Here is a 27,116-nt window from a genome sequence, read left to right on the forward strand (position 1 = left end):
GCTGGAAAACCGGTCAGTCGTCTTGGTGTCAATTTTTCTTTTTCCAAATCCGAAACAGAAGACTCGCTCGACCGGATTCTAGCGATCTCTGTAAAATTGTCAAGATGCCCACCGGAAAAAGGGACTGTGCAAGCAGTCTTTTCTTCACAGGAAACACCCGCACCTGACGCGGTCAACAACGATAGACAGCTACTCAACGAACCCTTCGTAGCCGTTGCTAATTAAGGAACAATTCCTTCCTTCCTTTCGTTGAAAACCGCCCTTCCTCCTTGCGGGACTATCTTCGTCCGGTTCGTTGTGAAACTAATTCCCCCGAATCACGATAAAAAAGCAAATGTTACTAGCTGGAAATGCGATTTTATTATTTTGCTAAAAAATGTTTAAAATGTTGATATTTTAAGATATTTTTTAATTTGATTTGATTAAATTTTAAAATGATATATTTATTTATTCTTTTTTAAAGATAAGAAGTAAAATTGATACGTTTAATAAATAAAATTTAAATTGACTAGAATTACAAATAAAAAGAAAATATCTAAACTTTTCGAAGTTAATAATGAGTCGCTGACAGAACGATCAAGACACGGACGTTTGCGCATTCGTTCTCATGAACGGCTCACTGTAAATGTAAACGGCGCCAAAGAAATCAAATATATGCATGGACACAAAAACGCTCTCAAATTTCCTTACTCGCAATTCTGTGATAATTTAATATCGATCATCAATGTGTTATATAATTGTTATGAAAAGTACCATTATCTTCGCAATTTAAAGGTATAGTTTTTAAACAAAGCAAAGAATTATGAAATATAAAATGGAATATAAATAAACGTAAAAAATCATGTTATACATATAATTCCAAACTTACAATAGCGCATTTAGGTAATATTAATACTTTCATCTGCACGTAGTACAATAATTTTATAAGTTTTGTGGTTTAAAATATTTCTCGTTTTGTATACTCGCATTACACGCTCGCGTTTAAAATGTTGATATTTTAAGATATTTTTTAATTTGATTTGATTAAATTTTAAAATGATATATTTATTTATTCTTTTTTAAAGATAAGAAGTAAAATTGATACGTTTAATAAATAAAATTTAAATTGACTAGAATTACAAATAAAAAGAAAATATCTAAACTTTTCGAAGTTAATAATGAGTCGCTGACAGAACGATCAAGACACGGACGTTTGCGCATTCGTTCTCATGAACGGCTCACTGTAAATGTAAACGGCGCCAAAGAAATCAAATATATGCATGGACACAAAAACGCTCTCAAATTTCCTTACTCGCAATTCTGTGATAATTTAATATCGATCATCAATGTGTTATATAATTGTTATGAAAAGTACCATTATCTTCGCAATTTAAAGGTATAGTTTTTAAACAAAGCAAAGAATTATGAAATATAAAATGGAATATAAATAAACGTAAAAAATCATGTTATACATATAATTCCAAACTTACAATAGCGCATTTAGGTAATATTAATACTTTCATCTGCACGTAGTACAATAATTTTATAAGTTTTGTGGTTTAAAATATTTCTCGTTTTGTATACTCGCATTACACGCTCGTGGTTTGAATTGTCTCGCACTGTCGTAAAAGACTAAAGGGCTCTCTACCCGCCCTTTGTTTTAGTACCAGATACTATAATATATTCGCATTGTTTCTCTGTGGCCGGTATTCGCCTCAGGCGATTTGCGATCCAGAAAAGAAACGAGCGTTAGCACGGCTCTCTCTGGATGTGCAGGAGGAAAGACGGACTCTCTCGCTCTGATATATCGCCCGCCAGACTCAATTTTGGTGAGAGAGAGAGCACTAAAACTACATTGCATATCCGTTCGCGAACGTTAACGTCGACTTTTCTTTGCAACGTGCCGCGACTCGAATTTATTTACGATCCGACCGCCTTCTTGTATCGCAATTTTTTACGTCACCTTCCCGCGCGCATACTATCTCGCCATTTTTTAAAAACTCGATTACCGGCGCTTCTTTTTACCTCATCTTATTTTAAACGAGATTACTTACTCGAGCCTATATATAAAAAAAAAAAAAAAAAAAATTGTAATTCTATCCATTTCGATAACTTGATATTAAATCTGGGGAAAATTATAACTTTTTACGCAATTTTTCCAAACGCAAATCGGCAGTTGTCAAAGATTAACGATGTCTCGAAACATAATTTCACGATGAAAATTTACGACTGCAATATTTTACGCGTTAATCATTTATATTGTATTTTGAAAAGATATTGTCTCTCGTAATTTTAACGTTCATTCAATAATAACAAGCTTTTATAACAAGCCATCTCATAATCGGAATACAATACGCGTGCATACACGGTCGACAATGAATGTTTTATCGTCGTCGAGCTTTCCGCAACGATAAAGAATGGCGATGCGGACGTGTGCTCAGCACCGACTTTGACATGAGCGCGAACACCGGAGTCTCACTGTCGTTCCATGCGAGTAACAAAGAATCTCTAGGTATGCCACTTGCATCCGTTATCGCGATCTAATGCGAAGAGGAATGCATCAGTCGTTTAACGAGAGAAAGAGAGAGGGAGGGAGAAAGTGGCGGGGAACGGCTGGCGGCAGGCAGGTAGCCTCGTCGACGACGGGACCAAGAAAGCACGTACATCACTGTCACCGATTCTTCACGCTGCTCGTCTGACTGATTTCCGCGAGTAAATCATCGCGTTTGTCCCGCCGCTTTGGCTCGAAGCGCGCGCGCGCGCGCAAGTTTATGAAGATTTAGCGGAACCGTACGTGGGAATGTAATGGGAACATTTGCGCGGAAATGACACAACATGCCACAGGATATCCATAAACATTACATAAAGTCTGAACGTCTGTCGTAATCTCCCTCGCGGTATTATGAGATTCGCTCGTATTTTACAAAAGAATTCCTAAATCTAAGATATATATAAGAAATATTAAAGATGTGGGATAAAGTTCCGAATAGGTGAACCCTCCGATTTTTTTGAAACTGTGTTTAAGTTTTAAGATTTTTCTAATGTAAACGTTTTTTAATAACGCATATACTAGTCGCTTTCCATTTACATCAAAACTCAGATAATTCTCACTTGCGTTCTCTCTCGCTCGCACGTAGCATACATGCGAGTGAGAGAGAACGCAAGTGAGAATTATCTGAGTTTTGATTGTAAATGGAAAGCAACAAATATCGTAATATAAATTTATACAATATTTATACAATTTTATGTATTTTTTTTCACGATCTTGTCGAAAAAAAATTAATTTTTTCAATTCATCTGTTTATTACATTAAATCTGAAAATTTAATATTTTCACATTGCTCAATTTTTCAATCATTATGCACAAGATTGTACAAAGTATTTTTTTTTTTTTTTGCAATTGCATTAAATGCAGCGTTTCTTATCGCACCAAAATATAATATCGGAATATGAATTTCAATTACCATGTATCATAAAATTATACAAAACAGGCAGAGTCTCATCATTGAAGAATGAACATCCGTCAAATTCTGCACACCGTTGACGGATCTCGCTTATCTCCGGTCTTAACGACCCACGAAGCAATTATCCCTCGCGGCGGCTCAAAGACGATATAACAATAAATCAATGTCAAAATAATGATCTCACAATCAAAACAATTATCCGACCGCGATTCGATTTCGCGTGCGCGAACTACGCGGATACCAATTTAAAGTGAAAAGGAAATTACGAGACTACCGGCCTATCGATTATATCGCTGGTTGGTAATTAGCTGTCGTGTTTCTACTCTGGCGAGAATTACGAGCGCCGAAACGACGATGTACAGTCGAACCGGCATTCTTAATTACGGATTTAGGTGGCTGACGCAATGTGTTAACGCAACCATTCGAATCGTCGATACGACCACTGTATTTCATACAGTCTAATAAAGCAAACGGTCGTGTGCACAACTATTAATTAATTAAATGCATCGTGGTAAAGCGACGCATAATGAAGAAGTGTATTTGCCATCGTGATTAAAATACCGCGCATTATGCACATAATATAATTGTCTGATTTTAAGTTTTATTATCTGGCAAATAGAGAATTAATTTTTTTTGAAATAACACGATACAGAAATCATCAGTTCAATAATTGAGACAAATTTTTAATTTTTTGTGCTAATAAAAAATGCAATATTTTTTCGTTACAATTCGATACGCCTAATAATTTGCGTGTATATTGTATGTATGTATGCGCACCCATATTAAATTATATCAAATTATTTTAAGAGAGAAATTAGCTTTTTTATATTATATTATTTTCATAATATTATATCTCATTTATACAATTTACACATTTATTATTAATATAAATTCTCTAAAGTTTTAATGTGTATATATATATATATAATAATGCTGCTAACAATAAGAATATAAATGTGATTTTCCCGATAAAACACAGTCGTTATTCGTGTATTCCGATTGTAAATTATCATTTCTCAATTAAAGAGATACGTATTATATTAAAGAATTAAAGAGATGAGCGCGTCTCGTCGGATACCAGTGCGAATTCTGGCTGTTACGAGATAAACGCAACGAACATGATTCTCGACAGAGTAACATGCATTACTAGCTCTCGCGGGTGTCAAACACCCGAGAACCCTGAGAAGTTAATGCACATAATTCTTTGAAGCTCTGAACACATTTTGCATCAGTCATTGACTTTAGCGTGACTTTTCTCACAACTACATTCTATCACAAAATTCATTCGGGAAAATCATTCTTTCGAAATTACATTGTAATTTCTAATACATGCAAATGTTCGATAAATTTTAACATGCAAATATATATCCAAACTGCTATTTTTTAAATAAGAATCAAATTTCTATTGATATAAAGTAGACAAAACAAACATATGTATGTATATTATATGTAGCGAGTTCTTGCAATGTTTCACACGTAAAAGTCAATTATGTTGTTTATGATTAGAAGACGAAGCTTCAATAAACATGTTTAGAATATTCTACAGATATTTTCCAATGTATTTATTAATACAATTCATCGCTATTAATTATTAAGCAAATCGAGTGAATTTTTGTATCCATAACCAGATACTTTAATATGAAAGCAACATGAGATTTATATGTAAATTCATTCTTCTTACCTTGACGAAGGAGTGAAATTTGACTTTGCTCGGCGAGACAGGCGGGCTGTTCGGCGGTCTCGGTTGTGCCGGAACGTGCAGCAAGTTCTGTACGTCCACCAGGAACCCCTTCCTGACGTAATGCCTGCTCTTAGGACTCGTTTGTATATCCTCCTCGCGTTTCGCCTTCTTAATCATCGTCGTCATCCTCAGATTCTCCTTGATGTTCTGCTTACGCAGAATGTAACTCATCCTTCTTCCATTGGCACAAAAATCGCTCTCGCAAATCCTCCTCCAAGCTGTGGACACCATACTGACCGAACACAGATCCGAAGGTCCGAGGTAAGATAGAATTTTCGACACTAAGTTCAAGTGGTTGCTCTCCTCTCCTAGGAGGAACAAGAAATCCACCTTTTCTCTTCCTGTATAATCCAAAGTAGCTCTACGATTTTTTCGTAGCGTTACGCACAGGCCACGGTGGCTAAAGTCCAGCCTCTTCGGTTTGATCTCCGATATAACGGCCAAGTCTGTGATAGACAGTTTACTCAATTTCCGATTCTCCACCGACGTGATCACGGGACTGAGTCTTTTGCGTGCCGGTGAGATTATAATCCGCGGTATCGCGACTTTGAGTCTTGGCGGTGTTGTGACCTGCGATTTACTTTTCGTTGAATGGACTAGCTTCATTTCCACATCTTCCTGAACGGGCTCCGAGGCCACGTAAGATGACGAGGGCACCGCCGGCGATGGAGGTGGTGACAAGAGTTGGAAATCCTTGGACGCAGGAGTGATGAGTACCGTGCTTCTCCAATTCCTTCTGTTCTTGATCCCGAGAATCTCGGCGCACTTATTGTCAACGCAGCTCGGCGTGGAGTGCACCAGACTGAGACTTTGGTTGACATTCGTGCAGGACGATTCCAGCACCGATTCTTGTTCAATGGAACTCTCGGAGATGAGGTAGTCGGATTCCGATGCGTTCAATGCGTGATTGAGCTTGGAGCGGTGTCTCTGCACCTTCTCGCATTGAAATGGATCCGCACGGAATCTGCAGTGCTTCTTGGCGGATAATAACGCGCCGGAGGACGATCGTGTCCTGTAACCGCTCACCACCGCCGAGGTGCAACCGCTGGTATGCGGCGTCAGAATAGACAGGTAGCCGCTATCGATGCTGTCGTGGGAATTGTGCCTGCTGGTGTCGACGGAGACGTGCGGCGTCTGACACGATGCGACGTGCATGCTCTCGACTTCCTCCATCGTGCTCGGGACGACGCCGTTTTTACCCTGCCCCGAAATGAAAATCCGACGTTCCGTCGTGCAGCTACCTTGCTTGCCGTTCGACGCCACGCGTACGGTGCGGGGTAAGTGACATATTAAACGATATATTCACGCGTTGCCATCGATAAAATTACACAAGGTTAGTTATGTTATATTCCGCATTTTAACCAAACAACACATGCAAAGGTCACTTTAATATCTGTATCAGGCCATCGGCAAATAAAGATAACAGTCTCACACGTGTTTATTAACTTCAACTACTTTTTAACTAGTTTACTTAACTGTTGACTTTTGTTTATGGCATCTGAGGTATAATATATGAAAACAATCACACTGAGACAACACACTTCCGTGTTTACCGAGATACGTACACAAACACGCAATTACAAGTTCCTAACGCGTTAGCATATCGATATCTCCACTAAATCTCGGAAACGTAAATGTTATTTCGTCCTCGAAGCGTCGCCGAGCGAGGGATTTTTCTCGGCGTCAACCGGACGAATGTCAATGTCATACCGCGGCACTCATCGTTTTCCGATTTATCGCGTCCCCGACAAATGAACTTACGCCGCGAAGTTGGACAAAAGCGGATTCGTCGCGCGGCGCTTGACGTTTCGATAATGTTGACACGCAACTCTCACATCGCTTCGCACTCTACTCACGTGTGCGTCGCGCGGGAAACGCTCACTTCGCATCTGCCCTTGCCTTTTCCCCTCCTCTCCTTCTTCTCGCCCCTTCTGCCGCTCTCCAATAGCGCCGGCCGTAAACTCATGGAGAAAGGTTACCCTCTGCGCGCTTCGTAAATAAGAGGCTAACCATCCCGACCGGCTTTCACCGCGATTGACTTTCACGCGCGCGTATTTCGCGACCTGTCGCAACTCGAACAACGTGTCGCGCGAACGTCCGACCGACTCTCAAACGAACGTAGCTTACCCTCGGCTAATTGTCACTAAAAAACAATCAGGGGTGAACGGTCCGGGAAAACATGCGCACGCAGCTCCTCCCTTCGAGCGTCCATGCGCCGCGACGTTCTATCGATACATTGAGAGCAAAACGCTCATGTATTTCGTTCCTACACCATGCACGCCCCCCACGCGCGCGCTAATCGGCCAATCGCGCGCGTCGCCTCGTCCCGCCGTTCGTTGCCAAGCGGCCCTATTGGCCGGGTGTCCCGGATGCTGGAAAGGCGCGCGCGGGCTTTTGTTGCCGGGGAGATTTTCCCGTTCGCCCTCTCGAATTTTCGTGCGACGCGTGTGCGTAGTATACACCGCATATTGGGGTGCACATCCGGTGTCACAAATGCTTCTCAGTCGCCAATTAAAGCAGCGATGTTAGCTTTTTCTCTAGGAAAATGTGAAGAAATTCGCGAATATTTCTATGGCAAAATTTCTCACTTTTCACGCTTTCATCTTAGGAGAAAAATTACATGTTGGCTTCCCACAAATTCATCAATTAAATAATTTGTTTGAATTTTAACGCGCGTGCGATACCACTTGAATGATTGAAAATGTTAATTATTAAAATACATATCTCACATTAATATCGCGAAAATTAAAAGACAAAACTGGAAAGAAAAGAATATTAGTGAAATCGCAATTGATATTAAATATATTGGAACAATTTTTTTTTATAAAATATATTTAGAGAAACGTTATTTAATGATGTGTTTAAAATATATAAGAGACACAATATTATTTTTAACTCGTAATTGATTCTTTTTTTAAAATATAACAGCGGCATAAATAAAAAGTGTTTCAATCATTTTACCATTATGTAACGATGGCACTAACGTTATCTATTAATATTTTATGTACTAATAATACAAATTTCTGCTCTTTCGTTTTGAAAGAAACAGCATTCTCCAAAATTGTGTTCGAAGATTTACCGTCAAGGGAAACGGTGTTTAATTGACCAATCAGGACAAAGAAATCTTTGCTATTTTATTTGACGGTAGATTTTCAATGTCGGGGAACTCTGTCCGAATTCTAGCAGCATTCTAGACACAGAGGGTCTATTACGGTTCTTGAAACGAGATGAAAATTACAAAAGTGAACAGATTTACTAGATTTCGACAAATGAAATTGTAGATATTCTAGTAAATTTCCTCACTTTTGTAATTTTCACTTTGTTTCAAAAACCGTAATAGGCCCCCTGGACTTTAGTTTACATTGTTGTTATTTGTCTTCATCTTTATTTGATTCATATTTTTCCTTATATTTTCTTTTCTCTGTTATACGATTATGGCTGCGATCGGAAAGATGCTAGAAATGGCCGCGTTCAGCAGAGAAAACCGCTTAGTAGCAATCGAATGTGATTGGTTCTTACTTTTAGAACCAACGAATCAACGTCGAGTGTTGACAAGACGATAACTGAGCGCTTCCTTTGCTGAACGCGGCCAATGCTTCGAAGCATTGCAGTAACCAATCAGAATAAAGAAATCTTTATTCTTTTCGTCCTGAGTATCGATCATGTAACTTTTCCCCTAGGGCGGAAATATACACTTGCGCATGCGCTAGTTTTATCAGCTTAGGCTGCGTTCGAGAACGTCATCCGTGTGATGTTCTCGAACACGCGGCCCTGATTGTACAGTGTTGTTTATGATCGTATGTATTTATAACTCGGTGCCGGTTGAATTATAAAGAAAAAGAAGAAGAATATTACAACTATATTAAAATGGAATCCAGCAAATCTGAATCTACGCAAAAACCGACTATGGTATATATTTGCGGAGGTAAAGGCACACATATTTATCAGTTTTATTTCTTAACCTCTCTCTTTCATAAATAAAGTTTTAATATTGATATTTTCCAATATTTTTATTATATATATAATAATATATATATTTGTATATATGTATATTTTTTAAATTAATTTTTTATTAAAGATTTTATAAATTATATCAATTGTTTCTCGATGAAATTGACAATATTATATTCATGCATTTTCTTCAACAAATATTCGAAATTTCTAGAATTATGTATCTAATAATTATATAGAATGTGTGGATATTGATATATAAAAAAGACAATTATTTCTGTTTGTTTATATTGTATTTGTATAATCAAATTTAAAATTCGTCATTTTAGAATGCCATCACGATAATGAGATACGATCCAGAGATCCTATTCGATGCAGGGAATGTGGATATCGAATTATGTACAAAAAGCGCACTAAAAGACGTATCCTTTTTCATATTTTCTAAGTTAATTTAATTAATAATTAAATTATTATAATTTCAAACCTAAATATCGAGAAATTTTCCTTAATTATACTTTCAGTTGTTGTGTTTGATGCACGATAAGCACAATAAGCAAGTAACAAACAATGTACAATGTGATTTGTGAATTTATAACTATTTTAATGTAAAATATGTATTATCTTGTATGTTAAGGGTTGCTTAATTTTTAATAAATAATACAGTTTTATCGCAAATTAACTTTTTATTCCTGTCCCACATTGCCTCTGTTCCTAGAATTGTACTTTCGTTCTTGCAAAATCACTGTACAAAGTCATTTTCATATTATGAACTTTTCTCCGTACAATTTACGTTACAATCTCTGGACCAATAAATAGTCATACCATTACTTGATAAAATCTATGTGTATTTATGTATTAATTCAGAGAATGCATAATATATAAAACGCTCTTTCAGCAATGTTCTTTCTTTTATTTACAATAAATAAAAATTATATATTCTCATCAATAGTTTAACAGAATTCACAGAATCAGAAAAAATGTAACGATGACACTGACAAAACTCGTTGGCATAAAATCCGTTTGCTACCTTTCTCAAGTATATACTTATAACATACGCTATAAAATTATCATTCCGGTCCCATTGTCTGATATCGATAGGCAAAAAAGCCCAATGCGGTTGGATTCAATTAAAAGTTTTCATGATAAAGTTGCTCAAACCACAGATGATTTGTTGAAGCAGCCGCAGCTCAAAGAAGCACATGACATTTTATGCGTGCATAAAGATGATGAATTATTTTCTCTCTCTCTCTCTCTCTTTCATTCTCTTTCTTTCTTGCGCGCGCGGGGAAGAACATTTATAAAATCTTAAAGATCTATAATACATATAAAATACTATATTGCCAGGTATTTGTGTCATCGTTTACACAATGCGCGTGTGTATAAAATTTAAATCATCTAAATTACCACAAATATCATCTAAATTACCAAAAATATGGAACTGGGAGAGGGAGCTAGAGCAAAGAATTTCTTCGGAAACATCTCCTGAAATCGAGTGTCAAACGCCGATTCGTCTGCATAAAAAACATAAACTGGTATAAAACCATCTAGAAGCCGTACAAGCTTTTTCGCGACCATTCTTTTTTCTCCATTATTCTCAAAATCTAATACTGAGTCTGAAAGAAGCCAAGCCAACCTTTTTCATGTAAATCGTAGATGCGAGCATGTATACACGCTCTCAATAATAAATATGTCTCCATTTTTTTATCAGATATACTTGTACTTACTTTAGGATATTAGTTTATAATATGGTTCTTTTTTAGTACTTATCGCAAATACAGACTCTATTTAATCGAATTCGAATATCGTAAAAGTTATATGTTGAATCGTCTTAATAAATAAATTATTATATCAGATGGTATAATATACAAAGGAAGATATTGGAATACAATTAAAACATATCAATCGCATGTTCGTGAATTACACGGCTGAATCTTTTCCGAAATAATAAGGAGGATAACAATTAGAATAGCATATCGATCATTCAATGCAAGAAAGTAATAAACTTTGCTTTTTAAAATAAAAGATTTAAGATTAATAACATTTCTGATAAATATTTTTCCTATAATTTAATTTTCATATATCTCTCTAATTCATAATTAAAATTATTCTTCCGTTGGCTTCTTGAATTTGAATGACCAGTATATTATATAATCAAGTAAATCTCAAATTACTTCTGAGATATATTATTCTCGATATCTTAATGAAATCAGCCATTTTGAAGTACCCGCTCTATTTAGAGATATATATTCAATATTCTATCACTTGAACAATTATCGAAATTTAAAATATTTTTGTAAAAACAGATTAATTGAAATATAAGAATTATAATCAATATTCTTTTTTCCACATTTCACACACATAACTATATTTCAAAATCATCATATTTTGTGATGATATACATAGTCATATTTTGCGATCAGACAGCGTAATTCAAGAATTATCCTTTGATCTTGAAATCGCATAGTATTATATGTATACGAATTTTTAAAAAAGTGATTATAACAAAATTTTGAAATTGTAAAAATCTTTTTACAATTTTTATGTATAAAAATTAGTATGATATTATTTAATTTCAGAGATATTGTCATACAATACTTTTCAAACGTTCAGTTTAACGTAGAATTTGAATTGCGATCATGTTCAGAGTGCACACTCAGAACTGCAAGTCCGTTACCAAGTAAATCTAACTTGTACTGTGTGACATTCGATTTGATCAAATGATAAAACGCATAGCCATCTATCGTCTCGGTTAATATCGAGAGATCAGTGGATATGATATGTATACGTTTGAATATATCTGATATTTCTACGGACAACTATGTTTCGAAAATATATTGAGAATATGAATCTATAATTTGGCAAAGTACATTCTTTCAAAATCACATATAAGTATACATGCGAATAGTCAAGAGAGATGTATGTTACACGTATTTGCAAAATATGCATTTCACATGAAAAAATCGTGTTATCATTTATATTGAAAGTCAACTTTGATGTATCATTATTTTCGCTGATCTCTTCAAACGCAAATTGTTGGCTTGGCATTTTGGGTACATAAAACACATGTACATCTTGGAAGCTCGTATGTAGTTTTGCGGTTGGAGTCGATAGAATTGTATAGATAATAGATATACATCCAAAATGCTATGTTAGACTATGCTACATTGATATCGTTTAGTGACAATCACTTGGACTGGACCTCATTGTATACAATTGTGCAGTCATTCCATATATCCGTATCTCTATTATCTTAGCCCAAGCACATCTAGGTACAAATTGTGATAAACGGTGTCTGATTATGCAGTATAGGAAAGACATTGTCGTGCTTGAGTGAGATATCAAAACTGCATATAGCATTACAGAAAGATAAACAGTTAATTATAAGATACGGTAGCTGTCGCTCATGGAAGGTATCTGGCTTCTTAAATGTCTTAAGCAGAATCAGCAAATCGGTCCCTCAGAGCATTTAACGAGTAAGATCAATAAAGATTTAAACTAATATCAGATGTAAGATATGGAGATAACTAAACAATATCTAGTAATGTTTCCGATAAAATCAAAATAAATATACTTATCATATCCTATTTACTTGTAAGAAAATCTTTCAAGACATGAAACTAAAGAATTTGCCACGTTTAATAAAAGTGCTTGTAAATGTATAAGTAATCTGAGCAACCGATACAATTTCTGATTTCTGATTTTTCTTAAAACTATAATAGAGACTAAAAAACATGATTTCTCACATTATATTATACATAAATATATACAAACACGCATTTCATCTTATGTCAACAATAACTCTCATAGTTGTTCGCGTACTAATATCATACAAATATATATATAATATATGGTATATATGTATATAAGCTTTATATCAATTTAAAGTGTAATATTAGAATACTCTTCAACATGTTGAAAGCAACATTTGCACTTTAAATACAGAATCACATGCTAGTTCATTGCACGTCATGCTCGCTACAAGAGATACTATTGTGTATAAATATTATAATTATTATCAAATACTCTCTCTCTCTCTCTCTCTCTCTCTCTCTCTCGAGCTACGTTTTTTTTTAAATTTTACTTACGCATTATATCATGCCGATTTTATGGGAAAGAATGTAGTCTTATAGGAGGACTGTACAAGCGATTATGTCGCGTTAGGACTGTTTGCAATATAAGTGAACCGATATCTATAGTAGAAGAAACATGATCAAGACAGTACTTTTTAATTTATGTTGTTTGTTTAACATTTTTACGACATTTTTACCATATCTTTTATACTTCTCTGATAAATTTTGTAAAATCCTCAGAAATTTGTGAAATACTCCGGCAACGTCAAATTGCAAATTTATAACACGCAATTCTTTATTACAAACAACGCGCGATTTATTTAAATCTTTGCAAGCGTTCAACATGCGTTAATATGTTAATTTTTAAGAAATCTTTCTCCCCAAGAACATAAAACATTGTACTACTTATTGAGATATTTTTTTTTAGGATGTACCGCGCGAGACTTTTCTCTGTAAGATATCTGTGATGCGTTTTCTATAAGATACATTATCTTAAAACCGAGTGTTCGAAGTGTGTAACATTGCAGACACCATCCAAACAAATTCTTTAGCACGCTATATCATTTTGGCACTATGTATCTTCTAGTCTTTGCCTAATGTGATCTTCCTTCACTGCAGATTCCTCTGCGATTCTTTTCTGAGTATTCTCTTTTTCCCTACTACATTTACCCGCACTCCTATCTCCATGGATATTTGTACTAGAATCTGTTTCAATATTATGTTCAACAAAACGGTGTACCTGTAATTCGTTTATGGTACGCATAGATACAGAGCAAACTTGGCACTTGTATGATTGTAAATTTTCTTCTGCCCTCGTGTCTTCCATCGAAACGACGGCCGGTATTGTTCGATGTTCTTTAACAGCATAATCGCGCCTCTGCTGATTAAACTGAGGACTGCGTAGACGAGCATCGTTAATGGCTTTCGATTCTTCGGTAATGATTGGCACATGATATGATCGGGAAACGTCCGCATCCGTCGTCGTTTTTACATATTGTGCGTGAAGTGCATGCTGCGGTATAGGTTCACCTTCATCTGACGAAGTTTCGCCACCGCTCACAATCGGCCCGGGCAGAGTTTCCGAATCCCATTGCACAATTTTAGCAGGATCCTTCCCGCATAATCTCTGAGCCAATATCTGTCAAGAAAATCCGGTTTTTTTATTGATGTTCTCTTTGTTGAATTTAAAAAATGCGTGTAGTTAAATTTTGTTGTATACGAACCTGCAGACTATTAAGACTATTATCACAGTCTGTCGTGTCGATGTCATTCAAATTGACACCAGATCGTTCCATTTCTGCAAATGTTCCAAATGGTAATTTGCCCAAACATTCTAACTTCATAATGTGCATCTTGCTACGAAGATGCTTGGCCAAATGTCCGTGTATTCTGAACGCTATCTTACAATCTGTACATTTGAAAGGCCTGGGATTGCTGCTAGTCGCTGCACCAAATGTGGAAGTCATACTGACCTGTAATGAAATATATTTATTGTATATATATAATCTAAAGCTAAAAGTGATGTAATATTGCTTGCGGAAATAAATTTCGTTGCTTACCTTGTTATGATGAGAAACGGATCTCTCGTGTTTCGTTAAATGGCCTTTAGTCCGAAAGGAAACTGCACAACTTTCGCATCTGAATGGCCGCTCAAAATAATGAATATTGATATGCAACCGTAACTGACTAGGCCTGTTGAACACCTTATTACAAATTCCACATATACTCCTACCATCCTCTGTCAAACTGTAACCACATTTCATATAATCTTAGTTTTTACAATCAAATATGTTTTGAAAAGTAATTGTTTTGATAAATGCAGATCAAATAAACATGCAGATCTAAAAGCTGCGAATTATAAAATTTAATTAAATGCCAATTTTTAATTAAATATATAAATAAAATATTTTTAATGGAAGATTTAATTTTACAGATCGAGACTATAATCTAGAATTTATATTTGTGTATGCGGATTGATATTTACATAAAAAGTTGTATATATATATATATACATATATATACTATATACTATATACAATATATAATAATAATAATTATTATTATTATATACGTGTTAGTATATATGTATTATTATATATGTTACACATATTGAACATTTTTATTGTTTTTAAAAAAAGCAAAAAGATCACATCTGTTTTATTAATTTCTATTCTCGTATTTTTCTTTCAATCTATCTTTAATAAATCTAATGTAATATATTTAATATATCATGCACCAGTTAGCATCAACAAAATAATAAAGAAACAATTATTCATTTACCTAACGTAATTAGGCGCTGGCCCACTCGATGGTTGTAAAAATTCTGCTTGCGGTTTCGGATTTCCTGTATTCGGTGATGGCGATCGAAAATCTGGGCCGCCGACGACTATCTTTCTGGCTACTGCTCGCTTCATACTGTCGGGTGTATTTTGTTTAACGGTATCCGCGTTCTGTTTCGCATCGTAATAGATGATTTGTGCTTCCTGCGGCGATGTATTTCTCGCGTCGACGTTTTGCGACTTGGACGGCTCGTGCATAGGCGACTGCATTATCTCGTAGCCGGCACGGGGATCTTGAGGCTGCGCTCTATATTCCAAAAGAGCTCTCATCTCATTGCTCGACGGTCTATTATCTGAATTTGTTTGCCGCAGTTCCATGTTTGTCGACGGCATAAGCTCCTGGATGACTTGTATATCGTGAGCGAACGATGGCTTGTACTCGCGACTAGGCGATCTCATCTCTTGACCGCGCATTTTGTATTCTTGTTGACTCGGTAGCCTCAGCTCGTGATTCTGCATTCTGTATTCTTGACCGGGCGTTCTGATCTCTCTGCTGGGCGGTCTTAGATCGAGATTCCGTGGACTCTGCATTCGACTATCAGTAGTCGTGAGTCTCATCTCATGATTCGCAGACCTCATTTCCTGATTGACAGTATGACATTCCCTAGACCTTTCTACCTCACTCATCATCTTCATCGCGTTGAACATGGAACTTCTATCAATCTCATTGCTCGAGTGTTGCATCAACGGTGGCCGGTTATCTATATTCAAAGATTTCGGTGAATGGCAGTCGATACTGGGCGTGCTGCGGATAGATGCAGTAGAACAAATTGATCTCTCCATCGAGCTATTAGTCTTGCTCATAGGTAGACCATATTCGATACTTGGCCTTGTACCAGTGGGACCATTAGTTAGACCAAGCTCAAAATTTTCACGATCAGAAACCGAACGATTAGATTGTTCTTTATCCTTGTGAATAGTCTCGTAGTCGAACATTCGTCTTTCCATTGCCATATTGTTGAGATAAATTTTCTCCCTGATTTCCATCTTAATGTCGTCACTAGTGTGCTTTGTCATATGCTTAATTCTAGACTCCATAATAGTATGTTGCATTTTACTGGGATCGGTGTACGTCACTGACGGAATGCCGTTGGAATCCATGTGCCTGGATCTACTGAGATCCTGATGCCGTGGATAAATATCTCTTTCTTGTATTTGTTTGTTGTCCAATTTGGTGTTTCCCACGCGATACTGCTGTTTCATTTTACTGTCCATCATATGTCTCTCTGTAAGATACGCCTGCAACATGTGACCTTCCGCGTTCGGTTTCCATTCTCTACCCTGTATAGGCAACCGCTCCATCGTCTGAACTATTGTCTGCAATAGAACCGGTTCTGAAACGGGAGTCAGTATATCTGCTGGTCTAGCTCTTTGCGAAATTGGCGAGAGCAACAGTTGAGCCGTCTGCTTCGTCGTGAGATCCATGGGCTGCGAAAGTTGATGACGCGACTCTGTGACATCGGTAATCTCCTCGATCTCCAAGTCAGAATCATCTTTCTTCGATGACTGAATGACACTGATCCTCGTCTCTTCCGTAGCGTCGCGGCTCGATGGGAAATAGTAACGGTGCGATAATTCGTTTTGTATTAGAGCCGTTTCTTGCGCGGCAATACTTTGGCTGCTCACGATCGATGTACTCGTTGCGGTAGATACAATATCTATCGTGGAAGTCGTCGGTAGGGTTAGCGCATATGGATATGTCGTAGGTCTGCCCGATGGCAGTAAACCTGGCAATCTGTTCGTCCCGTTATGTTGCGAAAGACTCAGTAGACTTTGCGCCGCTTCTTGCTCTTCGCTACCAGACTCTTCGCTCTCCTCGCCATCGCTATCATCTTCCTCTTCCGAGGATTCTTCCGTATTACCACCACCGGCCGCTAATCGCGCAATGGCCTCCTTGTCAATATTCTCGTCGCAGACGGTCGTAGGAACCGGTACCACGCCAAACTCCACGCACTTCTTGTAATGAGCCTTAGATTTCATATGCTTCGTGAGGTTGCCTTTCGTTTTGAAACTATTACACAAATAATTAAAACTACGTGATAAAAACTAGAATAAAAGTTATATACTTTTTTGCCACATGCTACATGGAAAAATCTGAAGAACTTACCTAAATGTACAGTGCTTGCAGGTGTATGGTTACTAGAGAAGCTAATAAAAGTTATATACTTTTTTTGCCACATGCTACATGGAAAAATCTGAAGAACTTACCTAAATGTACAGTGCTTGCAGGTGTATGGTCTAACATCTGTATGTGTTCTGATATGTTTCTTTAGCATAGACGGTTTCTTACAACGAATACCACATTCCTCGCAGACGTAGCGTCCTCGACCTTACATAATATATATAAAGATAATTAAAGTTTTTTATGTCTCAAATTATTGTAAAAAATTTTATTAACGAAAATAAAAATAATAAATTATATTGATAGACGAGAAAGGCCAATTAATTGGAGCCCAGACGCGGAACTTGAAGCATAAACAAAATATTACATTTTGTTAAATATACATTTAAGATGTGTTATATATTAATTCAAACGTTTCGACCCGCTTCGGATCTTTTTTTTAAATAATATCGAGGTGAAAAAAAATGTAAGTAAAAGGCAAAACGTCATGAGACGGAGCAATACGATGAGCGATATAGTTAGCAAACAAAACACAACTAAATTAAAATTTGTATCCTAGTGCGCATACGATATATACATACATATACATATAGAGCCTGATAATACAAAAAAGATAACATAATAAAGGTCACACAATGGTCAGACTCATTGACGTAAATCCTAAACTCACCTTCACAATGATGTGATGGCTCATTATAAAGAATACATGTCGGTCAGTGAAATTAAAAGTTGATAGACGTCAAATGAGTGATGAAATAAAAGACTTAATGAGAATGGGGAGGATGCGAGTCCAGTGCGAGCGTAAATTCTCAGATATTGCGGGAGTATAATGCCCAATAATATAAGTACTTATATGCCTATAAAATTTGTGACAAAAATGATGTTAATTTGGTCGGAACAGACCAAAAAAACATATGCATAGAAGAAGTACTTACAGCGAGTAGAGGCGTTAGCAGTTCTAACTAAGATGATTAATGATCCAATTAATAAGAATAACATAAAAGTCATATACACACAAGATGATATATGAAAAAGACAAAATAATCTGTATGACGTCTCGATAACGAATGAGCAAAACACCACAAGGAGAGAGAACAGGATTGAATGGGAAATACAAGAGATATAAATAAATATCAACAAAAGAAATTAAAAACAAAGAAAAAAGGAGACTTAGGATCAAAACATGAGAAAAACAAAGGAATCGGGTTAGGTACATTTATTTAATAATAGGAAAATAATTTATTTATTAACAGGAAAATAAGAGTGGTCAAGGAGACTCATGTCTTCCTGTAAGTTGATGCTGTTTTTTTGTTACTTGATATGCAGCATTTCTGATATGCATCTTTTAACATAAGAAGGCTCCTCGTCCAAATCTCCTTTTTATTAGCAACACCCCACATGTCATAAAAAAAAGTGTTATTTTTGGCTTATTGTTAGTGGATCGAGTTTTTCGACTGTCACATTCACATTTCCACGAAAAAAACTTGAGGATAATTGTCGATTTGCTTTTAAATAATGACTAACCTTTAGATTTTATTTTATTTTATATATATACTATATATACAGGATGTCCGACAAGTAAGTGACCAAACGAAAGGTGGTGGTCACTTACTTGTCGGACACCCTGTATATATATCGTATGCGCACTAGGATACAAATTTTAATTTAGTTGCGTTTTGTTTGCTAACTATATCGCTTACCGTATTACTCCGCCTCATGACGTTTTGCTTTTTACTTATATTTTTTTCATTTTCCACCTCGATATCATTGAGAAGGACCCGAAGTGGGTCGAAACGTTTGAATTAATGTATAATACATCTTAAATATATATTTAATAAAATATATTTTGTTTATGCTTCAATTATTGTGTCTGGACTTCAATTGGCCTTCCTTGTCTATCAATTGATTTTTATCATTCAAGCCTCATTGAATCTTATATTTTATTGCTTTATTTTAATAAATTATAGATTAATAAAAAGAAAAGAGAAAGCAATAAAATTATGTATATATTACACATGATTTTAAAACATCGTTAAAAGAATTATAAAGATTGTAAATTTTGTTTTATTTTCTATAAAATAACACAATATAAACATTACTCACCTCTTCCGCGTACATAGGTGTAATCCTCATTACTCTCGAAGCCTCCATCAAATATTTTCACTCTCTTCGCTTTCTCCTGCATATCACTCTCCAATCCGCTGTCTGGACTATTGGGAGTGGTTGGTCTTTGCGAGGAGTGCGTCAGAATATCTTCTTGCTTCTTCCACGCAGTGGTATAATTCAGAGGCCTGTGCCGAGAATCGTAGTGCGCCATGTCCACTTCTATAGGTGCCTCCTTACTTTTCCAGTTAGAGTACATCGATAGACCGTGCTGCTGCGTAACGTACATCGGCTGCGGTCGATTCAGAGTGCAGTAGAACACTCTGGTGGAACACTTTAGTCCTAGATATGTGTAGGCGTGTCCGTTCAAATATAATTGTCCGTATGACTTTTTCGGTCGAGGTGTCTCCGGGCTGATGAGAGGAAGTGTGTTATCCGTAGGTGTAATCCCATGATGCTTTTTCGGCGTGAAAGTGCCGGGCTTCAGCGGCAAGGATGTAGGTCTCAAGAATTTGTTGGCGTTAGTTGCTTCCTTAGCGACATCGCCGCCGCTCTTTGGCGATTTGGCCTCGGGCTGTTTGTCCTTAACAACTAATTCTGTGGAAGTTTTCGTTGGCACTTCTGTTTTGGAAGAATCTAAATTCACAAGTATCACCGACGGCGCGTTGTCGGCCTTTACTTTGGCCCCGTTGAATATGTAACTATCCACGACCTTGGATCCACGTATATCCGAAGGGATGCTGCTCTTTAATCGACCATTCTCGTGAGATTGTAGATCGTATTTAGAGATCGCAATATTCGTCTCTACCGATGCTACTCTGCCAACATCTATCTCATTGACGCTCCAATTGGAAAGCTTCTTTTTGTTTTCCGAAATGACCTTAGTCGTGTATTTTAGCTTACTGTAAGAACTCGACGAAGTTGCGGGGTCAACGCCGTTCGGATAACTAAAAGTTTTGTCTAGCTTCGGGCTCTTATCGTATGTGAAGTCCCTTCTCTCTCGCGGATTCTCCATAGCCTTATACTTCACGGTCACATTATTCTTGATATGACGATCTAGCTCCGTTTTATTAATGGGCATTGTCATTATTCTCGCGCGATGCTTGTCCGTCGAGGTCTCGACCTTGACGCTAGGAACTTTAGGACTGATTAAACCGCTCATTAAAACGCTCTTCAAACTGTCGACGCTGGGAGTTTTAAAGCTGATTTTTGCCGGCTCCTTCGCCGGACTGGCCAGGTCCAGAGGTTGGTCCAATATGGAAGAAGCATGTCCAGACAATGGATCCGGCATGCCGGACTGTACTGTACTGGGTTGCAACCTCACAGGATTGGCCAAGTCTAACGGCTGCTGTACCATGTGTAAGCCCGGTAAACCCGGTATCACCTTATAACCGGCTTCGCCGGCCGTTATATTCGGAGATATGTCTATGGTTGGCGTACCGGTCAGCGTATGCGGTCCGGGAATGCCGGGTACATAACGTATCACCTTGTCACCGTGGAGAATGCTCGTGATGCCCGTTTGCGGCAAAGTCAACGGATTGTAGGCAGTGATACTCGTCAGCGGATTGAGATGCGGCTCTAAATAATTGTAGCAAGACATGTTAGGCGCTATATTGGGAGTTGATATGTTCGGTATAATGGATGATGCCATCTTCGACGTGTTGGATAGGGATATGGAGGGACTGGGCGTACTGGCCGGTATGCTCGACGTTTTGTGTAGCATGGTACCACCGGAATGAAGTCCCGACCTCACTACTATCGACGCCATCTCCGAAGTCACGCAGTTAGCATTGATTACGTGGTCGCTCGGGGGCGAGCTGGTCTGTCGCGGCTCGATCCGCATTGTTTTCGTTACCTCGCCCGTGTTGTCAAGGATTCTCACCTCACCGCCGAACATCTGTAGCGAGTTCGGACGTGGATACTTACTCAGTTCCTCCAGCGACCTCAAACTGGTTGGCACAGACTCCGTTCTCTGCTTCTTGATGGGTGGAGCATATGCGTCGACCAGCCTAGTATTACCCAGTAGAGGGCCCGGCGATGGTAAAGGCTGCAAAATGCCGTAGTAATCGGAAGACTTGGAATCAAAGTCAGAATCTCGTTTCTCCAGCTCTACCTGATAGTCCGTTCCTCTTCGTGGACTACCCTTGCAGTAATATTTACGATGAGCCTCTAGGTTGTCTATGCTGGTGTAGGGCATACTATGCTGGTGTAGGGGATATGGCAAGTGGGACAGATGAAATTTTCCAGAGTAATCTCTGGTATTGATCCATTGGCAAAATCACGAGTTTTCAGGAGGAGATCTTTGATGATCGAACTTTCAGAATTGTGTGCGCTTTCTTTTGCTTCCTGAGCACAGCTGTCGCTGTAGCAACGCTTTCTGCTATTCAAGGTTTCCTCTGTGGAAGACAAGTTCAACGGTTGTTGCTCGTACGATTGTTTCATCTCCACCAGACTCTGTTGGCGCTGCATTAGCTTATGTAGACGTGGGTCTACTGCATCGACAATCGCCTGATTGTCCGTGATGATCTTGTCAATATGCTCTTGCAACTGTTCCGCGTTCGGCTTGACGGAATTGGAAGCGGAAGTAGTCATAGAGGAGAAAGAGGAGGAACTACTGGAAGAACTGGGCGATAAGGAAGACGTTTCCGTGTCGCTGTTGACGCATTGTAAAGTCGTTCGAGCTTGAAACTTCGGCTTGTATATCTTGCCGGTTTTCACACTCTTCACAGTAGCGGTGGATACTGTTGCCGTTGTCGTCGTGGGCGTCGAAACGGGAGGCGGAGGTGGTGTGCCTGTACCATTACTGGCGCTGTCCGACAGACTTATATCGGAATCTTCAGACATCTACAAAAAAATGTCATAAATTGAAGCATGTTGAGATGCTTAGCGTTAATTGATAATGTTAAATTATTTAGTAAATTCTCAATTGTTATTGCAAATTGCAAAAATGCTAATACATTGAAAATTGAATTTTGTATTTCTATCAATAACTCATATTTTGCAAAAAAACAAGATTTTATTACAATGTTACATAAAATTATTTAAATTTAACCAAGTGATATTAAGAACAAGAAAAACGTATTCTATCGTAAGCGTAATCATTTGATTAATAATATCTATTTTTGTTAAAAATTATATTTTAAATTATTTTTAATAACGAATTACCTTGTCGCCCTTTTCCATCTTGTGCGCGTGAGAGCGTGACCTGCAGTGCTTGTACAGATTTGATTTGGTCTTGAAAGCAAATCCGCACGGCTTGCACGGGTACGGTCGCTCGTTCGTATGCGCCCTGATGTGCTTCTGAAGAACACTCGGTTTGGCGCATGTCAGCTTGCAATAAGGGCACGTATGGCCGCTTTTCCGAGACTCGGCGGGTTCGGTTCCTTCGGGTTCCGAGGAAACCTCGAGTTTGTGGCCGGATTCTTTCGATGACTCCTTACCGTCCTTGTCGATGTCCTTCCGTTTGGGCGTCTCGGCAGGAACGATGTTGTTCGCCGTGGTCTCCTTCCTAGGCTCGACGACCTTCGGCGCGATTTCGGTCGTCGCCATCTTCTTGAACTTCTTGTGCAGGTATTTTGGCTCGCCATCGTTGTTATTGTTATTGTTATTGTTGTTATTATTGTTGTTGTTGGTCAGCTGTGGGTCTGTCATCGCCACAGTGTGGGTCTCTGCGAAGAGCACAGCACATTTAATCACTTCTGACTATTGGAGTTGGGGGAAAAAAAAGGAGGAGCAGGCGAGATCTCATCATGCACGGCGATCAGATGTTGGACTCTCAGGTGACTCAGAAAACGAATGTCGTCGTGTACGATGTTAAGGGGGGGGAGGAGTGATTCACGAAGAATTCTCAATACTCTCAGTGCGAATTGGCAAAAAAATTCCGCGAAGTGAAAACGCGCAAAATCAATTAATCGATGCTAATTGCTGATTATCTGCACCACATCAGGATGCTGCGATATGGCTGTTGACACGGGGAAATGCGTAAAAAGCCCTGACATAAAGGACGTTGAATCGATTCTTTTATTACGTGAGAAAATTTTTTTATTACGTAAAGCACTAATGACGCATCAAATTTACGATGATGATAGATTCGTTGGTTTGGATAATATCTATCGTTGCCGCACGTGGCAACGATTGTACATAAAGTGCTCGAGGCCGCATCAGTAAAGTATCATAATACCAGAAAATTCTTGTATACAGTTGCTATGACGTTTCCATAAATACATAAACGTTAATGCACTCTTGATGTAATATGTGAGATGAGAAAATACTAATTCTTTTTAGTAGGCGTTACATTATGTTCCATCGATTACATGACGCGTAAAAAAGAATTGATTTGTTACGAATAATTACATTGAAAGAGAAATGATAGTCGAGTCATCAAACGTTATGTTTGGATTGTATTAAAAATCATATCTCGATTTTTGGATGTTACTCAAAATATTGTACTTATATAATCTAACGTATACAAGATAATGGAAAGATAAATAATACAAAATCACGTGATTTAATTAATGATTAAAAGAAAACATGTGTATGTGTATTGCAATATTAATGTTTAATTTATCATTTCATAAATTCAACACTACCAAACGTAGCAAAAATAACACATATCAGATATATTTATGCCAGTATCTCATTTACTCTTATTCCATCCATGATCTTGTATATGTAAGAATGCATTTATTTTCGCAACAAGGTTGAGATTAAAATATAAAATATCCGGTTGTCACCAATCGATAAAAAATAAAAATATAACGAATATATTTAATTCATTGATCATATATTATGCACAAAAGAGAAAAGTAACTGGCTAATATTTTTCACACTAAACTTTCGCAATCGTGAAAATACTCACGTGGTGTGAATAATCGCTAATAATAATCTGTCAATAGATATTTCTCCGCAGCAAAGAAATAATAGAGCTATATCTAAAACGTGGTTGAAACATATAGGAAACGCATCGGTGACCACATAATAATTCTGCAAACATAATTCATTTAGGAAACTCTATTACGCATCTTGCGGTGTGCGTCGATTCTACTAAATTCCACTTTAATGACATAACGCTTTATTTCAAGTACGCGTTATGTTAGCAGATCCTCTGTGACATTAATTTTATTCTCTTACTATTTAACATATATTTATAAGATGCATTGGCTAGAATTTCAACATGTATTAAACGAACGTAATATTTATATTATATACAATAGTTTTGAGACATCAGTAAATTATTGAATTGTGTGTACAAGTAGTTTTTTAATTCCGTTAAAAAAATCTAACACATCATAGATTTATTAAAAATGAATCGCGCATTTTCACATTAACTTTCTTTTATTTACATTAATATATAAATATATCTCTCTGCGTTTTATTTTTATTTTTATATTTATTATTTTGATTTTGATTTTATTTTATTGTCAATTTTATTCTATTCTATTTTTGTTTTAGTTTGTGTTAGTTTATATAGCTCCAGTTCTTTCAGTTACAGTCTTAGTGTAGTCTATATTTTATTTTATTTTGAATTGTATTTAAGTTCAGGTTCAGTTTCAATTTAAATTTAAATTTTAACTTTAGTTTTAATTGAGTTTCAGTGTATTGTATTAAAGGCAAATTTAAATTTATATATAAGCGCAGAGTGGATGGAAAAATTTTGTAACCGGAAGTTCGTCCTAAGCCGAAAGGCAAGGACTAAGCACAAATAAATAAAAATATAATATAAATATATCTCTCTCATTAAAGAATTATTTTAATCGAATCCGATATAGGTCAAAGTGGAATTTGCTTTAAACGCAATTATCCGCGTATTCAATATTCAAAATACGACAGATCATCCTCGTGGAATTATGCGATAATGCGACATCACGAAAGCGGAAATGAAGAAGCAAATTCAACAGTTCAGATCCGTTTACATACGAATAAGATTTTTTTCTGCTCCTATATTTCCATTTATAAGCGACCAAGATCTTTCGCGTTTGCTCACCGCCGCGGCTTATCGACAACGAATTACTTATTATGGAATTAGAATTATAAATTCTCGACATTTTTTTGCCTTTCTTTCTCTCAATGCTGTCAACCTATATACGTCGACTAATCGCGTAATTACTGACCGCGTCATCAGATGCAGCTGACGCCAATTCCTTCAACTCAAATTACAATTAAAATTTAATGCGATCATTAAATTGATGTTATCAGTATGCACTACAGTTGTATAAAGATGTTTTGAAATTAATCCATGTATTTTATATGAAAGATTCAAGTTACTATACAAAATTATGGAAATCATTTTTAGTTTAATATCCGTTTTAGTTTGTAATTAAATACTGTTCCCATAAAGATTAATATTTTTTCTCCTGCTGTAAATTCTCTCTCTTTGTTATTTAAAAAAAAAATCTATATACACTTTTGGCTTATTTTGAAAAACTTCTTACGATATACCGTGTCATTATACAACGTATAAATTATTCAGAGCGGATCGCGCGTGTTTTAAATTTTTGATTGAGTTCAGCATCGGGATATGGGCATTTCGCTTAAAATTCACAATTCGCAGGCCTAAAAACTTGATTGTCATTGTCTCTGAAATACATTGCGATATCTTAAATGGAGCAATTTTTAATGAATAATGTAATTCGCATATTGACTATTAAAATAAAATTAAAATATTTAATCCATAAATATTTATTATCAAAAAAAAATAAAAAGATAATAGCTTGAAACGAGTTAAATATTGTGACATATAGATACATTCACAATAAGAATTTAACTCTTTGCTTTTAATTTTCTATTATAATATTTTAGAAAAATTTATTATAAGTCCGCTTTTATATAACTTATTTGCTATTATATACTTGATTTTTGCATATTTTTCAATCACTGTTGAAACTAGTTTAGATTGTAAAGGTTTAAGAGAATAAATAATTCTATATCCTCTGTTCTTCGTATAATTGCTCTCATCGTGCTTTTTGTTGAAGAATGCACGTCGCCAATCGGGCGTCCATGTCGTTCCCGCGTATATTTTTATATCTAGCAGAAATCGCTGGTCTGTTCTCGGACGCCACTTTCGCGGCACCGTTCGCTGAAGTGCCCCGATAATTTTGGACCGCGCTATTTATATGCGCAAATGGAGAGAAGAGAGAGAAAGACAGTGAGAGGTAGAAAAAGACAAAAAAAGAAGGAGCTGGTGAGCCAACCTGGTTCATCGACGGAGGTATTCCTCCTCGCGCAGAGTCACCGTCCAAACGACAAGACTTACATCGACGGTCCATTTGGCAGCGGTCTTCATCGTCGGAGGAGAAACTATCACGAAAGTTTTGGCTCTCATAAATACGTCTAATATACCGCGCGATAT

The 27,116-nt window shown here is 36.9% G+C and overlaps 3 protein-coding genes across 3 annotated transcripts in view; 1 reads left to right on the forward strand and 2 right to left on the reverse strand.

The window, feature by feature from the left end:
- LOC115244100 (F-box only protein 43-like) overlaps window positions 1–7,391 on the reverse strand; it is a 59,288-nt gene extending 51,897 nt beyond the window's left edge. The window contains exon 1 of the mRNA XM_029821489.1: window positions 5,124–7,391. Within this exon, the coding sequence (XP_029677349.1) occupies window positions 5,124–6,356 (1,233 nt within the window). The 5' untranslated portion in view covers window positions 6,357–7,391. The remainder of the gene's footprint in view (window positions 1–5,123) is intronic.
- A 1,512-nt stretch (window positions 7,392–8,903) lies between these two features.
- Window positions 8,904–9,809, forward strand: LOC115244124 (DNA-directed RNA polymerases I, II, and III subunit RPABC4). Its single transcript, XM_029821519.1, has 3 exons — window positions 8,904–9,108; window positions 9,464–9,556; window positions 9,656–9,809. The coding sequence occupies exons 1-3, from the start codon at window positions 9,051–9,053 to the stop codon at window positions 9,676–9,678; spliced, it is 174 nt and encodes a 57-aa protein (XP_029677379.1). The 5' UTR covers window positions 8,904–9,050; the 3' UTR covers window positions 9,679–9,809.
- Window positions 9,810–9,960: 151 nt separating this feature from the next.
- LOC115244123 overlaps window positions 9,961–27,116 on the reverse strand; it is a 36,620-nt gene continuing 19,464 nt past the window's right edge. Inside the window, 8 exon segments of the mRNA XM_029821518.1 lie at window positions 9,961–14,342; window positions 14,428–14,676; window positions 14,764–14,950; window positions 15,485–17,554; window positions 17,752–17,872; window positions 19,769–21,962; window positions 21,965–22,612; window positions 22,934–23,436. Coding sequence (XP_029677378.1) covers window positions 13,776–14,342; window positions 14,428–14,676; window positions 14,764–14,950; window positions 15,485–17,554; window positions 17,752–17,872; window positions 19,769–21,962; window positions 21,965–22,612; window positions 22,934–23,436 — 6,539 coding nt within the window. The 3' untranslated portion in view covers window positions 9,961–13,775.

The sequence above is a fragment of the Formica exsecta genome, unplaced genomic scaffold (assembly GCF_003651465.1).
Source record: "Formica exsecta isolate Colony F162 unplaced genomic scaffold, ASM365146v1 scaffold8, whole genome shotgun sequence".
In the NCBI taxonomy this organism is placed as follows: Eukaryota; Metazoa; Arthropoda; class Insecta; order Hymenoptera; family Formicidae; genus Formica; species Formica exsecta.

Bases quoted from the DNA above. Each gene is read 5' to 3' on its own strand.
- LOC115244124 (XM_029821519.1), top strand. From the start codon at position 9,051: ATGGAATCCAGCAAATCTGAATCTACGCAAAAACCGACTATGGTATAT. The intron at 9,109-9,463 runs GTAAAGGCACAC...TCGTCATTTTAG, and splicing joins TATGGTATATATTTGCGGAG to AATGCCATCACGATAATGAG. The intron at 9,557-9,655 runs GTATCCTTTTTC...TTATACTTTCAG, and splicing joins CAAAAAGCGCACTAAAAGAC to TTGTTGTGTTTGATGCACGA.